This window comes from Prunus avium, chromosome 4, assembly GCF_965620075.1.
Source record: "Prunus avium chromosome 4, drPruAviu1.hap1.1, whole genome shotgun sequence".
Taxonomy (NCBI): domain Eukaryota; kingdom Viridiplantae; phylum Streptophyta; class Magnoliopsida; order Rosales; family Rosaceae; genus Prunus; species Prunus avium.
Window position 1 is genome coordinate 22,763,933 of NC_142287.1, and position 15,256 is coordinate 22,779,188.

At 35.5% G+C, this 15,256-nt stretch overlaps 1 protein-coding gene across 1 annotated transcript; it reads left to right on the plus strand.

Annotated features, from left to right (window-relative positions):
- The first annotated feature begins 7,718 nt into the window (after positions 1-7,718).
- Positions 7,719-15,002, plus strand: LOC148295048 (uncharacterized). The gene is made up of 3 exons (XM_088252365.1): positions 7,719-9,210; positions 9,685-11,601; positions 14,740-15,002. The coding sequence occupies exons 1-3, from the start codon at positions 7,719-7,721 to the stop codon at positions 15,000-15,002; spliced, it is 3,672 nt and encodes a 1,223-aa protein (XP_088108491.1).
- The last annotated feature ends 254 nt before the right edge of the window (positions 15,003-15,256 follow it).

Consider the following 15,256-nt stretch of genomic DNA (forward strand, 5'->3'; position numbering starts at 1 on the left):
TTCCATTATTTTATTGCAAACCCAAACAATGGTTCACCATTTTTAATTCTTTGTTGCCCGGCTGCTTCCTAGATTTGCGGTTAAGCATTTCTTATGAAGCCACGATTCGCACAAATTAGCTTTTGATATCTTATATTCAACTTAATAATTGAAATTTGGAAACCCACGTGTCTCCTTAGCTGTAGGATTTAGTTTACAAATTAGTTAGATTGTTATTTATACAGCTAAGCATTTAGTTTAGACTTAATTATTTTGAATATAAGCAATAATTTAAACCATAAGAGGAAGGGGTTTTTTCACACACACACACTATCAATGTATCATGAGAGTTAGAATATGAAATCACTGATCTGTAAATTAAGGCCATTTTTCACTAGGCTAGACTCCATTGGCGTTAAGACTTAACTGTTAAGCTTGGGTAAGAGTATAAATACTCTGTTTAGCTTTCTAAATTAATATAGTGAAAAATCTTCAGAACTATTCAGAAACACATTTCTGGTTTTCTCTCATTTTCTTAGCCTTCTGTTTATTACTTTTAGAAACAGAAAATATAAACAATGTACATTAAATCCATGTTGTCTTAGTAGCCGAAAACCAAGAGCAACAGTGTAGAGATCACCACCATCATAGTCATGATATGTAACGTGCATACGTTGCAAGGCTTCTTCGATTTCTCTTTTGAAGTGGTAAGCGACGCCAAGGCGCTGGACTGCATCAATTAGCTTGAGCTGATGTGAAAAATCACCTGCACTTATTGTGAATACTTCCTTCCTCACTGCTACTTTCAGTGGTCCACTTTCTGCTGCATATGGTCATAAGTTATCTGCTACAACACAACACAACAAATTAGTATGTTCACAAATACTATTACCTCTACCGTTTGCATCAATATCTCTGGTGATGATCGTTTAACATAATTAATTATGAAACGGAAAATACTTGGCTCCTTGTAAGAAGAGCGCAGAAACTTTTCCTTTTGTAATTTTAATGAGTTAGTTTTGGAATGATCCCTTATTAGAAGCCAAGCACGTAGCATGTTTAATTTATGAATTCTTAATTTTCCTTGAGCTGCTTTTTGAGTAAAGACAGAACAAGATTCTGTTAATGTATGCATTTTGAATATTCTTTTGACTTCCCTTGATAATTTTGTAATAAGATTTTTATTGTATTTATCAAGCTCAAGTTTAGATTAAGAATAGCATCTCTAGGTGTTCTAACTAACATCTATCCTATGGAGGTTCAAGCAAATTGACAAAGGTAAATTGTGCATTGCATCTCATTGCATTAAATTGATTTCACATAAAATGATGACTAGTCATCTATTTTCTTGTATGACTAGTCATCCTTGCTCTATAGGATTTCCAGCTAAATAACCAATCTTTTTGTCCTATTCTCTTTTCTCTCTCTGCTGCCATGTGTTGATTCTGACCTAGAGAATTTTTGTGTTGAAATGCCAAACAATTCCTCATTTGGCAGCTGTCTCTTTCGTGTGGAAGTTTTGGAAAGTTTTTGTTGCTCTTTGTCTTCTTCCTCATGAGAGAACCATTTCATTTTCATCTATGAGTTTTTCCAAATTAATTTTGAAAAACTGCATTTGAAATTCGAATCTGCATCTAGCTCATTAAAACACTCTATCATTTATATCTAGGTCAGATTCAAGACTGATTTCTTGAAGAGTATGGTTTCTTGAAGAAATTGGTCATTCTCGTTTGAATCCAAATTTGGTTTCTGTCTGAGTTGGAGCTTGCAAGTTATTGCCATGGGATGAACGAGCTGGAGAAGGAGATGCCATTGCCATGAAGAACTGAGCTTCAAGCTTTGCTAAGTTGGAGAAGAAGATTGCACAACGGAGGTATAGCTCATCTTCCTAAATAGATCTAGGTTTTTCTTGAACTTGCTTGTGTTCTTTTGTAAGAATCTTTTTCTACTTAGTGGATTGCCTGGTCGGTTGATGACCTCCAGTTTTTCCCAATGGTGGGTTTCTGGGTGAACAAATTCTGATTTGCATCTCTGAAATTTTTCTGGGTTTGTGTTCTTGGTGGTTGACTAGTCATCTTATGAATTCTGGGTTTATGTTCTTGTAGTTGACTAGTCATCATTATCTGATGTTTGATGTTTATTTGATTATGTTAATTTCACACACTTTCACCATAGTTGTTGCTAGCACAGAGGATGCCTAGAGATTGACGGGTCCTTCTGAGTGCCTAGGTTGTCACTAGTAATCTTCTAGGGTTGCAGGTACATTGTGGCATGCTCTGTGTGTATTCTTGATTGTGTTTGTTTATGACTGGCAGTTGACTAGTCATAAGTATATTTGGTCAAGTCTTGTTTAAATGTCGTAGAAAATTTACCCCTCATCACCTAAGTACCAATTTCAGATTCCTTAAGATTTTGTTGAAACATATATACTAATGTTTATTTACCGTAGTAACAGAACACATGTAGCATGTTTTATTTGTTCTTAACTTCCTGTCCAACTTTCTCTAAAAAACTGTAAGATCTTGAAACATATTTCCACAATCACTAATAGTAGTAGAAACTAATCATGTCTGATAGAAGCGATTGGGTTTGGTTGAGTAATAATTATTCTATCCGATTAAGTAATTTTTAGGAATTATGGGGCCGGGTCCCTTTTGCTTATGTCCACAACACACTCTTACTCATTACACGTGCAGCAATATTATTATTATTATTATTTTCTTCATATGATTAATGACAAGGAAAGATTCAAAACTTCTCACAACTTCAACAGCAACATTGTTGTAAAGTAGTAAAGAGTCGTTTACGGTAACTAGTTCTCGTGAGGAAGTAAAGTAGGGCATCCACACTGGTGCAGCCCCTTGCCCCAATGTCTGGGTTGGCGGAGTTAGGTTTAGATCAAGAGAAAATGGGAATGAAGATGCCATTTTATTTATGAGTTTGAGGAGATAGGTTTATGTGACACCCCGACCCAATTTTAACCGTCTATTTAATTAATTTAATTTATTTATTTGTGAAATTACAATTTTGCCCTTGGGATAAGCTCACGTTAGTCACTTTTTGATCCGTAACGATTTTTGAGATTTGAGTGGCACAGTTGCATAGAGCTCGTTGAAATGAGTTTGTAGACACATAGTGAGCTCAAATTGAAGTTTTAACCAAGAAGTTACGGTCAACGGAAGTGCAGTGGCACAATCGTAAATTTTTCAAAGTTGGATTTTTAAAAAAGGCCCGGTCAGCTTCTCTCTTGCATCTCTCTCCTTCCGCCTCCGCCAATCTCTCTCTCTCTCTCTCTCTCTCTCTCTCTCTCTCTCTCTCTCTCTCTCCTCTTTGTAAGCACAACCGACCAATGTTTAGTCGGCAACTCTCTCCTCCGACCATCTCCGGCCAAGATACCACCTCCATTCGAACCAGCTCAGCTCCCGCTCTCTGTTCCTCCCCTTCTCCGACGAGCCCAGTAGCTTCAGCACTGGCGAGAGCTCGAGAAAGCTCTGGTTTTCTTCGAAAATTCCGTCGTCATTTCCAACGATTTCAGCCACCATTTTTGTCGATCCAGGTATGCTTCTCCACACCTACTCAACGTGATCTAGCTGATGGTTTAGTTGGTTAGGATCAAGGTCTAAAATATCGATGATATCAAAAATATCGGTAGTCCAAAACACGGAAATTTCGATGGAAATATCGGGATATCATCGATATCGATAAAAATTGAATAAAAACCACGGAAATTGTAAGAAAAACTTGGAAATTTTTATTAAAACTTTGGAGAATGTTTATTTAGTCAATTAGTTTATCACAAAAAATTAGAAGGAAATGCATTGCATGATGGATTTAACTAATTTAAGTTGATTATACATCAAGCTGGCAAAAACTGTGAGTGTAGAAAATATGTAGTAATTAATGAAAAAAGATTAAACACACCATAATCATGTATATATAATGATTTACTACAATATTTTACACTTTATACATTGCATGGTAAGATACATGAGTGACTTAGTACCACATAGAGTTCCTATGATGTTCAAATGTTTCACTATCTTCATCATCTCTATGTGTAAAGTAAGTGTATTGTGAAGAGTAGTCATCAAATGATAAATCCTCAAAATAGTTTTATATGTAATTGTTAACATGCCACCCATATAAATATAAATATTTTAGCATATTATCACAAAAACATAATTGATATGGTGTTTAAGGTGTTGGAGGAGTAAAATGGCAAGGGTTCAAAACCTCTTTGTGTTTTTTTTTCTCCTTTTTTTTTCCCTTTTTTTTCTTCTTCTTTTTCCTTTTTTTTTTCCTTACATCGATATTTTCCGATATTATCGTCGATATTGTCGATATTTATACGATATGTACATGGATATGTTTCGAAATATCCGTGATTCGAAAAAATCGAAATATCCTCGATATTTCGTCAATATTATCGATATTTAAGATTATGGTTAGGATCGATTTTGAAGTTTTGAAGCTCAATCAAGAACCTAAATTTTGACCGGTTTTTTAATGCGTTTTTTGGCCACTTCCCAGCCAAATTGGGGGTCGGCCCAAAACCAAATGTTGCTCCCCTAATTGTCCCGATCACGTAGGTATAGGTATTGTCGGGTGTTTCGAGAATTTTCTGGTCGTTGGAATTTTCTCAAGACACCCACGCGCTGCTGGCGTGTAGGCCATGGTTTAGTGGCCCATTTTGTTCTAAAACACTCCCGATGTTGTCCCGAGCACGACGATATGCTCAGATTCGAATTTGGTTATCGTTTGAGGGTCGAACGGATTTACGCATATTAGGCGATATCCGGGTTCGATATGTTCGGACAGTTGGATCGGCTCCATTTCCAAATATGTTGTTCTATGTACCTCTAGGATTGTGTAGGAACTCACGGATCGAGAATCGGAGTCCCAGATACTCCGAATCAATGATTCAAAGATCATGTAAAACGGTGAACATCCCATCATGCGATCGAGAGTGATCCGACCGCTCGATCGATACCAAACTTGCAAAACGGGTTTAGCAGGCTTGGTTGAACTCATAGGAACTTTCAGGTCGAAAATTGGAGATCGTGGGCCCAGCGGGCCCAGTTAACCATACTTAGGTAGTTTGACCACTAGGTTGACCGAGAGTTTTCCGAGGTTATTCCACCTTCCGAAACACGTAGTTGGACCTTAGAAACTCTGCGTTCGTCATGCACACACTTGAGTCCCGGGAAAACTAGGAGTTTGTTTTAAAGTTCTAGATTTGAAGTGCTTTATTTCATCTAGTCCTCATGTTATTCAATAGGTACTCAGCCTCAGCGTGCTCAGCAAACAGGAACCTTTCAGGGTCACACAGCTTCGGACTTTCTGTGAGTGGACTTTGTTTTGAATAAACATTATTTTCAAAAATTACATTACCATGCATTTAAATTGCATTATTTTGACTATGGATTTTATATATTGTTTTAATTATGAAATTAGCAGTTGTTTGATATTTGAAGTTTATGATTATTTCGGGTATGGTTTGTATGCTTTGAGAAGTTACTATATACCTTATGATTAGATAACTGGGCAAGGGGTTTATGAGGGTTTGCACCATGCTAAGTACCCTCCCCTGGTTACTGTACCCACACATGGTGTTGAATTTTTCGGCGTGTGGGCTCACTTGGTTATGTTAGTACTTTATCACATGTGGCATTGGATTTTCCGGCGTGTGATAAAGCAGTCTACGCTCGTTGGACATAGTTTGGTTTGGTTTAGCCACACGTGGCGTTGGAATTTTCGGCGTGTGTGCTATAGAGTAGTAGTCCCTCGGTTGGACAGCTCATCCCTAGACGCGGGATAGAAAGTTGAAACCCTATGGGTTAGTCAAGGTCTATATGTATATAATTATATATATGTATACGCTTAATTGTTTTAAAGGCTTTCCTTACATATTACGTTTTGTAAATCTATATCTCGGGAAAGGGTTTGGTTAGAGTCAAAAGAAATTGAACTTGGTTAGAACTATACTATATTGGGAGTATGAGAGTACCTCAGTTTCATATTGATTACATATGAATGGTTTCAATTGCATGTTTTTAGCATCGTTTTCCAAACAGTGGGGTTAGTACGTTGTTTTCAATTATGATAAAACTTTGTTTTTGGCCATTCACAATTTTCTGTTTTATGCCTCCCAGGCAGTAGCTTGATCTGAGCCGAGCGGCCGAGCCGAGACTTGAATTTCCGAGCCCTAAACTTCTATAGGGCAATCTTTATTTGTCTCTATTTCTATTGAACTTTGTTTTCGGTTATAAACTGAATTTCTTTAGAATTGCTCTGTTATCGCCCATGTTAGGGTTGGATGTAAGGCTGGAGTCCTATTCTATAAACTGTGTGCTTTTGTTTTGTGCATGCTGCTGGTTGGGTTTGTTATTGTGTTTTGACAGGTTGAAATTTTTGGAAAAAGTTCGTTTTTAGGGGAGACTGTGCCGAAATTTCGGCAGGAAGTCTCGGCCCTCTTTTCCTTTGTTTTTGGAAAAGAGGATGTTGTTAGTAAGTGGGCCAGGCATTGGGTTGATGTCGGAAAAACCACAGGATTCGTCACGGATTCCGAGGAAATTCGGGATGGGTCTTGTCAATTTAGATAGAGAGAAATAGGAAGGAATAAAATTGGCAGAGCTAGGTTTTTTGTTTTATGAGTTATGATTTTTTTCTCCCATTGTTTCCTTTTATAAACATCTATTATTATGACACCCATTGTTTCCACCTCGAGCTACACACTCGTAATTTCCGGCTTTCCACCTCAAGCTACACACCTGTGTTTTCTAACTTTCCACCTCGAGCTACACACCCATGCTTTCTGGCTTTCCACCTCAAGCCACTTAATTAGAAAAAAGAAAAAAAAAGAAAGAAAAGAAAGAAAAAAGAAAGAAAAAAGAAAGAGAGACATGAGAGAAGATAGAAGGAAAGGAACGAACAATAAAGAAAGAAAAGAAAAGAAAAAGACATGGGAAATTCTACTTCTAAATATCAAATAGTGTAGCATATAATCACAAAGTTGTATGTAGCATGGTGAAAGAACCAACATTTTATGAATTTTAAATTTATTTTAAAATATATATATTGTATTTTAAATACATGTAACACTATATTATTGGAGATGTGGGCTCCACATATATGACACATGAGCAAACTAAGGGAGTTTTTTAAATTTATAAATGAAAAACCAAAATCTTAAATGAAAAAACCAAAATTTTATGCCCCAAGGTTTTTTCATTTTTACATTTTATGAAGGCTTTATATCACTAAACCCTAAACTCTTGGTTTTTTCATTTAAAATGCATACAATTTTGGTTTTTTAATTTTTTTTAATTTTTTTAATTTTATGAATTTAAATGAAAAAACCAAAATTTTAGCACAGTTCATTTGTGAGCACACATATTAACCTTGAGGACCATGAATGACACAAAATAAAATAAGAAGGATGCAATCTGATAGTTTCGTGAACCTCAAGGGCATTTTGTGATATAAAGTCTTTTATGAATTTTAAATTTTAAATTATTTTAAAAAATATATATGTCACGTCAGCAAACTAACGGAGTTTTTGACGGAACTTTCGTTGGAGCAATGATTCACAACCTCAGGTAAGTGATAGAAATTCTTTCAATCATCAATTTTCTACAACTAACGCATTTAATGCCAGACCCTCTTTGAGCGATACTCTTCAAGCATTTATGCAGGAACAGCAGAAGCAAAATCAAAGGTATGATACCTTATTTGGTCAAATGGTTGAAGAAAATAAAGAAATTAAAAGCCAAATTTCTAAATTGACAAATTCTTTTGCAATAAATGAAAAAGGAAAATTTCCTTCTCAAACTCAACCAAATCCAAGGAATGTTAATTCCAAATTGAGTGAATCAAATGAATATCATTTTCCTGCTCCTTTTCCCCAAGCTTTAAATCCTCCAAAGAAATTGAATCAAAATTCTGAAATTTTGGATGTTTTTAAAGAAGTCAAAGTTAATATTCCTTTGTTAGATGCTATTAAACAGATCCCTTCTTATGCTAAATTTTTAAAAGATCTGTGCACATTTAAAAGAAAGCATCAAGTGAAGAAAACTGCATTTTTGACTGAACATGTGAGTGCATTGTTGCAACATAAGGTCCTTCCTAAATACAAAGATCCAGGAAGTCCTACTCTTTCATGTGTAATTGGAAAAAATTACATCAATTGTGCTTTGCTTGATTTGGGGGCTAGTGTAAATTTATTGCCATATTCAGTATATTTGCAGTTAGGTCTTGGTGAATTGAAGCCCACAACAATGAAGTTGCAACTTGCTGATCGTTCTGTACGAGTGCCGAGAGGGGTAATTGAGGATGTGTTGGTCCAAGTGGACAAATTTTACTACCCTGTTGACTTTGTTGTTTTGGATACACAACCTGTTTTGCATTCTGAAAATGAAATTCCTGTCATTTTAGGACGTCCATTCCTTGCTACATGTGATGCACACATTAGTTGCAGAAGTGGGGTAATGAAACTCAGTTTTGGTAACATGACATTGGAAATTAACATTTTTAATGTTTTCAGGCGACCTTATGAAGATGATGAATGCGCAGTGGTGAACTTGATTGAAGCTCTTGTGCAAGATCAATTTGAGAAGACCAGTATTTCTGAACCTCTAGAGTCTCTTTTATTGAATTCTAAAGAATCTGAATTACTTGAGGATCCGGAAATTGCTTATCTTAATCCATTGTTTAATTCCTTGCAGGTTGATAAATGGACACCAAAATTTGAGAAGCTTCCACCTCGGAAGGAAAAGACATTACCATCAAATGTGGAAGTTCCTAAGCTGGAATTGAAGCCTTTACCCACAGGACTTAAACATGCATTCTTGGGGTCCAACAACACTTTTCCAGTGGTAATATCTTCTGAACTTGACTCTTTGCAAGAAGGTAAGTTACTTAATGTGTTGAATTCTCATAGATCTGCCATTGGTTGGACTCTTGCTGACATTAAGGGAATTAGTCCTCTTGTTTGTACTCATAAAATATTTTTAGAGGATGAAGCCAAGTCTTCCAGGGAGGCACAGCGTAGGTTAAACCCAATCATGAAAGATGTTGTTAAAACTGAGGTGTTGAAATTAATAGATGCAGGTATTATTTATTCCATCTCTGATAGTAAATGGGTAAGTCCTACTCAAGTTGTACCTAAGAAATCTGGCATAACTGTGGTTGAAAATGATAAAAATGAATTGATACCTACTAGAGTTGTTTCAAGTTGGCGCATGTGCATTGATTATAGAAAGCTAAATTCTGCAACTAGAAAAGACCATTTCCCTTTACCTTTTATTGATCAAATCTTAGAAAGGGTAGCCGGTCATGAATTTTATTGTTTCCTAGATGGATACTCAGGTTATTATCAAATTGAAATTGCCATTGAAGATCAAGAAAAAACTACTTTTACATGTCCTTTTGGTACTTTTGCTTTTCGTAGAATGCCTTTCGGATTATGTAATGCTCCTGGTACTTTTCAAAGATGCATGATCAGTATTTTCAGTGATATGGTTGAGCAATTTCTTGAAGTTTTCATGGATGATATATCTGTTTTCGGTGATTCTTTTGATAATTGCTTGAGTAATTTGGAAAAAGTGTTGGTTCGATGCCAGGAGAAAAACTTTGTTTTAAATTGGGAGAAATGTCATTTTATGGTTTCTTCTGGAATTGTTCTTGGTCATATTGTTTCATCTAAAGGAATTGAAGTGGATAAAGCTAAAATTGAATTGATTTCAAAATTGCCAGTTCCAAAAACTGTTAAAGATGTCAGATCATTTTTAGGTCATGCTAGTTTTTATAGGAGATTTATTCAGAATTTTAGTGCAATATCTAGACCCTTGTGTAATCTCCTATTAAAAGACAGTAAATTTGAGTGGTCTGATTCATGTCAAAAGGCTTTTGATAAATTAATTGAAATGCTCACATCTGCTCCAATTATGCAACCACCTAACTGGACTTTACCTTTTGAAATTATGTGTGATGCCAGTGATTTTGCGGTTGGAGCTGTTTTGGGGCAAAGAAAGGATAAGAAGCCACATGTCATCCATTATGCAAGCAGAACCTTGAACAGTGCTCAGATGAATTATTCTACAACTGAAAAAGAACTCCTTGCTGTGGTATTTGCTTTGGATAAGTTTCGTGCTTATATAGTTGGATCACCTATTGTTATTTTCACTGACCATGCAGCTTTAAAATACCTTTTTGAAAAGAAAGATGCTAAAGCTCGACTGATTAGGTGGATCCTACTACTTCAAGAATTTGACATCACAATCAAAGACAAAAAGGGAGTAGAAAATGTAGTGGCTGATCATTTGTCTAGATTGAGTTTTGAGGATTCCATTGAAACATTGCCAATTAATGATTCTTTTCCAGATGAGCAATTATTTACTATTTCGGAATTACCTTGGTTTGCTAACATTGTTAATTTTCTTGCTACAGGTAAAATTCCATCTGATTGGACTGCTCAAGACGAGAGGAAATTTCTTACAGAGGTTAAAAATTTCTTTTGGGATGACCCCTATCTGTTTAAATACTGCCCTGATCAGATCATTAGGAGGTGTGTACCTGATAATGAAATCCATGCAGTAATTTCTTTTTGTCATAATGAAGCATGTGGTGGTCATTTTTCTATAAAGAAAACCACTGCAAAAATTTTGCAGTGTGGATTTTATTGGCCTACGCTTTTTAAAGACACTAATTCTTTTTGTCGAACTTGTGACCGTTGTCAAAAGTTAGGGGCAATTACCCGTAGAAATATGATGCCTTTGAACCCAGTTTTGGTAATTGAAATATTTGATTGTTGGGGCATTGATTTTATGGGTCCATTTCCTATTTCTTTTGGATATCTTTATATCTTGGTCGGTATTGATTATGTTTCCAAATGGGTAGAGGCTGTTCCTTGTCGACATAATGATCATAAAACTGTTTTGCGGTTTTTAAAAGAAAACATTTTCTCAAGATTTGGAACACCTCGAGCTATAATAAGTGATGGGGGGAAACACTTTTGTAATAAACCTTTTGAGGCTTTAATGAAAAAATATGGTGTCACTCATAAAGTCGCTACCCCATATCACCCACAAACAAGCGGTCAAGTTGAACTAGCTAATCGGGAGATAAAACAAATTTTGAAAAAAACTGTGAGTCCTAACCGTAAAGATTGGTCTTTGAGATTAACTGATGCTTTATGGGCATACCGTACAGCATACAAATCCCCCATAGGGATGTCACCGTACAGACTTGTCTACGGTAAGGCTTGTCATTTACCAGTTGAACTTGAACATAAGGCATATTGGGCAATTAAAATGTTTAATTTTGGTTTAAATGATGCAAGTTTGAATAGGAAGCTTCAGTTGAATGAGTTGGCAGAATTAAGGAATGATGCTTATGAAAACTCTCGAATTTACAAAGAGAAAATGAAGGTTTTTCATGATAGAAATATTTTGAGGAAAAACTTTGAACCATCACAGAAAGTTCTCTTATATAATTCAAGATTGCATATTTTTCCTGGTAAACTGCGTTCCAGATGGACAGGTCCATTTGTGGTCACAAAAGTTTTTCCTTTTGGAGCAGTAGAGATTGAGGATCCAAAGAATGGTAATGTTTTTAAAGTTAATGGTCAACGTCTTAAACCATTTTTGGAGAATTTTGTTTTGCAGGATGACACGATTCACTTGGAGAATCCTGTTTATCAGGATTGAATTTTCAGACTATCTTTACTTGGTATCATGCTCGACCTAATCGCTTCAAGGGGGAGCATTCCAATCCTTTCTCTTTACTTATTTTGTTATTATTTTAAGTTGTTTTTTTTTAATAATTAAAATAATATGAGTTGACTTTTGGTAACTCCAGTGAGCGTCTCTGTCAATACAGTGTCTAGGAGTTCTTTAGGCGACACTTTCGGTGTCTAAGAAGTTTGGGTTTTAAGCGGGACCATTGTGACCCCTCCAACCTTCCCGGAACCCCTGGCTGTCTTTTCTGAGGCCCTTAACTGGTCATCCATGAGTTGCTTGTATACTTGTGTGATTAAGGGTTCCTGTTTCTTTTGTTTGTTTGTTATTTGTTTTGTAATTGTATTTTCTATTTCTTTTGTATTTTAATTCTTTTTTTTATTTACTTTAATACCCTTCATTTGTTGTTATAACATTGCTTATTTCTAAGTTTTACACATTGAGGACAATGTTTCATTCAAGTTGGGGGGGAGTGGAATTAGTTATCACAATTTGTTTCTAAAATTTTCTCACCAAAAAAAAAAAAAAAAAAAAAAACCCTCTATGCTTGTTGTCATCGAAATATATTTGCATTAAATTGAGATTTGATATTCATGCATGAATTTAAAATTGAGAACACTTGAGCGATACGATAACTAATCCAGTCTTTAGTCTTTTTCATTTATTTCTACTTAATGAATGATTTATGAGCTAGGCTTTGAAAAATTCACACTCACACTAATGCGCTTGAGAAGATAGAGTTTGAGATTTATTGTATTTATCCTTGTTGTCTTAAAAAAAAAAAAAGAATAAAAAGAATAAAAAAAGAACTTTCACTTAGTAACCGGGCCTCTTGCCTAATCAGTAGTGAGTGTTCGCGTCAAACCGTGAAGTTCTTAAAAAAAAAAAAAAAAAAAAAAAATGCATGTGTGACTTGTTTAGCTTTGTAGCCTTTTTAACTCGAGTTATTAAGCTCATCGGGGTGTTTCAACACCTAATGCCTTAAAGCCTTTGTGTTTGAGAGTCATTGGCCTAACACTCGCTACATGGGTTAATTAGAAAGCTTAAGGGAGCTAAACATTGCACAGTCCACATAATAGCATGTATATATTTATTTATAAAATAAAAAAATTAAATAAAAAAAAATCTAAGATAGCAAGGATGGTGTGATTATGATTGAATTTTTGTCTTCTCAACTGTGTTAGTTCACTTTACACCAAAGCAAGCAAATGAAAAGTTTATTAATGGTGATAAATGACTTTGACTTTAGATTGGGAGAACTTAAAGTTTTGGATTTGTGTTCGCTCTTTTAAATTTGTTCATGAATTGAGAATCTTGGTTTTTGAGCTTTGACATTCTTGATGATGATTTGGCAGGAGAGTTACTTAAAATTTCAGATGTTTGTGGGTATCATCCCTATAAACCCTCACGAGACTACAACTCGTCCACTAGGGCAACCTAGGGGTTTAAAGGCTTATTGCATATGCTAAATGCAATCGAGATCCCTACGAAAGTGGCTTAGTTAGTTTTCATTTATGCTTAGTTTTTAATTTTAGTTTGCTCGAGGACTAGCAAATTATAGGTTTGGGGGGTATTTGATGAGCACATAAACTATCACATTTATTATCCCTAAATATATTTGTTAGTAATTGATTTTCTTACAATTTTAGTTAATTAGGTTTGTTTTTCACTTTTGCACTTGCTTACATACCCATTACATAATTGATGATGATTTCATTATTTTATCTTAAGGTTGAAGAAGATCATTGGATGCTAGTAGGCAAATGGGTGCAACACTTAACCAAAAGAAAGGATTGAATAACAAAAGCAAGTAGAAGTGGAGCATCAATTGAAGAAAAGAAGAAATATTAAGATGAGGGTTACGGTTGTGCATTGAAGAAGATGAAGAATTTGGAGAATGGAGTCATCAACACTATGGAATAAGTAATGGAAGCAAATTGGCAATTGGTTTGATGGCAAGTGGAATACATATTAAATTCATGAATGGAGGGGTTTAATGAATTTAGAATTGCTCCCATTTTCCTATAAATAGGAGGAGCTATGGCATTGTAAAAGCACACCAAGCTCCACAACTCTTGAGCTTTCTCTCTTCCCTCCATCTTTCTAAGTTTTAATTTCTGTTTTTAGTTTAATTTTATTATGGGGAACTAACTCCCTAGCTAAGGCTAGGGAGAAAGCTTTTAATATAAGTGTGTAATTTTATTAGTTTGATCCAAACTTAAGCTTTAATGTGAATTTGTAGTTTTTGTTCAAATGGAATTTGTAGTTTTCTTTTTAATTAATTGATGGATGTTTGATAATCTATTTCATGGGTTCAATCATGTTTTTCCCATTGTGTAGTAAAAACTTTCATGCTTTTAAAAGAGAAGAGAATTACCAAAGATTAATAGAATTTTGATGAAGATTATTTTTTGATAGTTTGTTGCCAATGGTACAAGTTATGCTTAGAATACTTCTAAAGGAAATTAAAAAGAGCTTTAATTATTTTGAACAACTACAATGGAAAATATTTTGTGGATCAAATTATTAAGAGTTGCATGCTTATGTTAAAAGTGGAACCCCAATGCCTTAGTGTTTTAATCAATTAAATTTTCTCTAAATCAAATCTTGCATAAATATACTTTTCAATCATAATTGTTCTTTTTCAGCTCTGTTATCTTTACACCGCTCTCTGTGGATACAACACTCGGACTTCCGAGCTACACTGCTATACGACACCTCCCTTGGGTTTTGCAAAGTGGTGCGAACACTTCACTTTAAATTAAACACACACAACCTATCATACATGAAAAGTTACATATTAAAAGAACTACCATTTCTATCATAATAAAATAATTTAAATTTTTTAAAATTTAACTTTCCAACAAATTAACTATGTATTTTTCTGGGGCTTCAAACAAACGCAGATTTCCGGGGGAGGAAGTTGATGAGCAGCCTATACCAATATCTAAGTCCACTTTAGAGCATAATTTATGTGAAGTTCTATTGACGACTTGCTTTGATTTGGGTGGGTGTAGTTTTAAAGGGCTGCACTTTAGAGGGAGTGTTCCATCTAATCACATTGAGAATGAGGGGGTTGGCACCAAATCCTCTCTGGTGTCTAGCTCTGACGGGAAGGTTGCTATACAGAAGAGAAAGGGTTTCAAGGTTGGGGGTCAGCGTGTACGGGGTAGTCCTAAAAAATCTGGTGCAGTGAAAAGAGTGGGGGATTCGAGTTTGCATACTTCTACTGGTATTGTTGGCAAATCTGTGATGGGCTCCGGTGAAAGGGCCCATCATGAGAAATGACAATATTATGCTGGAATGTTAGTGGTTTGGGTAATCCACGAACATTCCATGGTCTGAGGTTTCTCCTCAGAGACAAAAGGCCCAGTGTCATCTTCTTATCATAAACCAAGAAGGCGACACAACAAATGGCAGGGGGTAAGTGCACAATTAGGCACAATGGGCTATTTTAGTGTGAGTCGAACCGGTCGCATTGGTGGTTTGGCCTTATTGTGGCAACACGGGGTGAAGTTTTCTATTCGGTCCTTTTCGCCAGG

Coding starts and splice junctions, on each gene's coding strand:
- LOC148295048 (XM_088252365.1), top strand. CDS start 7,719: ATGGTTGAAGAAAATAAAGAAATTAAAAGCCAAATTTCTAAATTGACA. Junction 9,211..9,684: donor ACCTACTAGAGTTGTTTCAA/GTTGGCGCATGT, acceptor TTTCATCTAAAG/GAATTGAAGTGGATAAAGCT. Junction 11,602..14,739: donor TAATGTTTTTAAAGTTAATG/GTCAACGTCTTA, acceptor GTAGTTTTAAAG/GGCTGCACTTTAGAGGGAGT.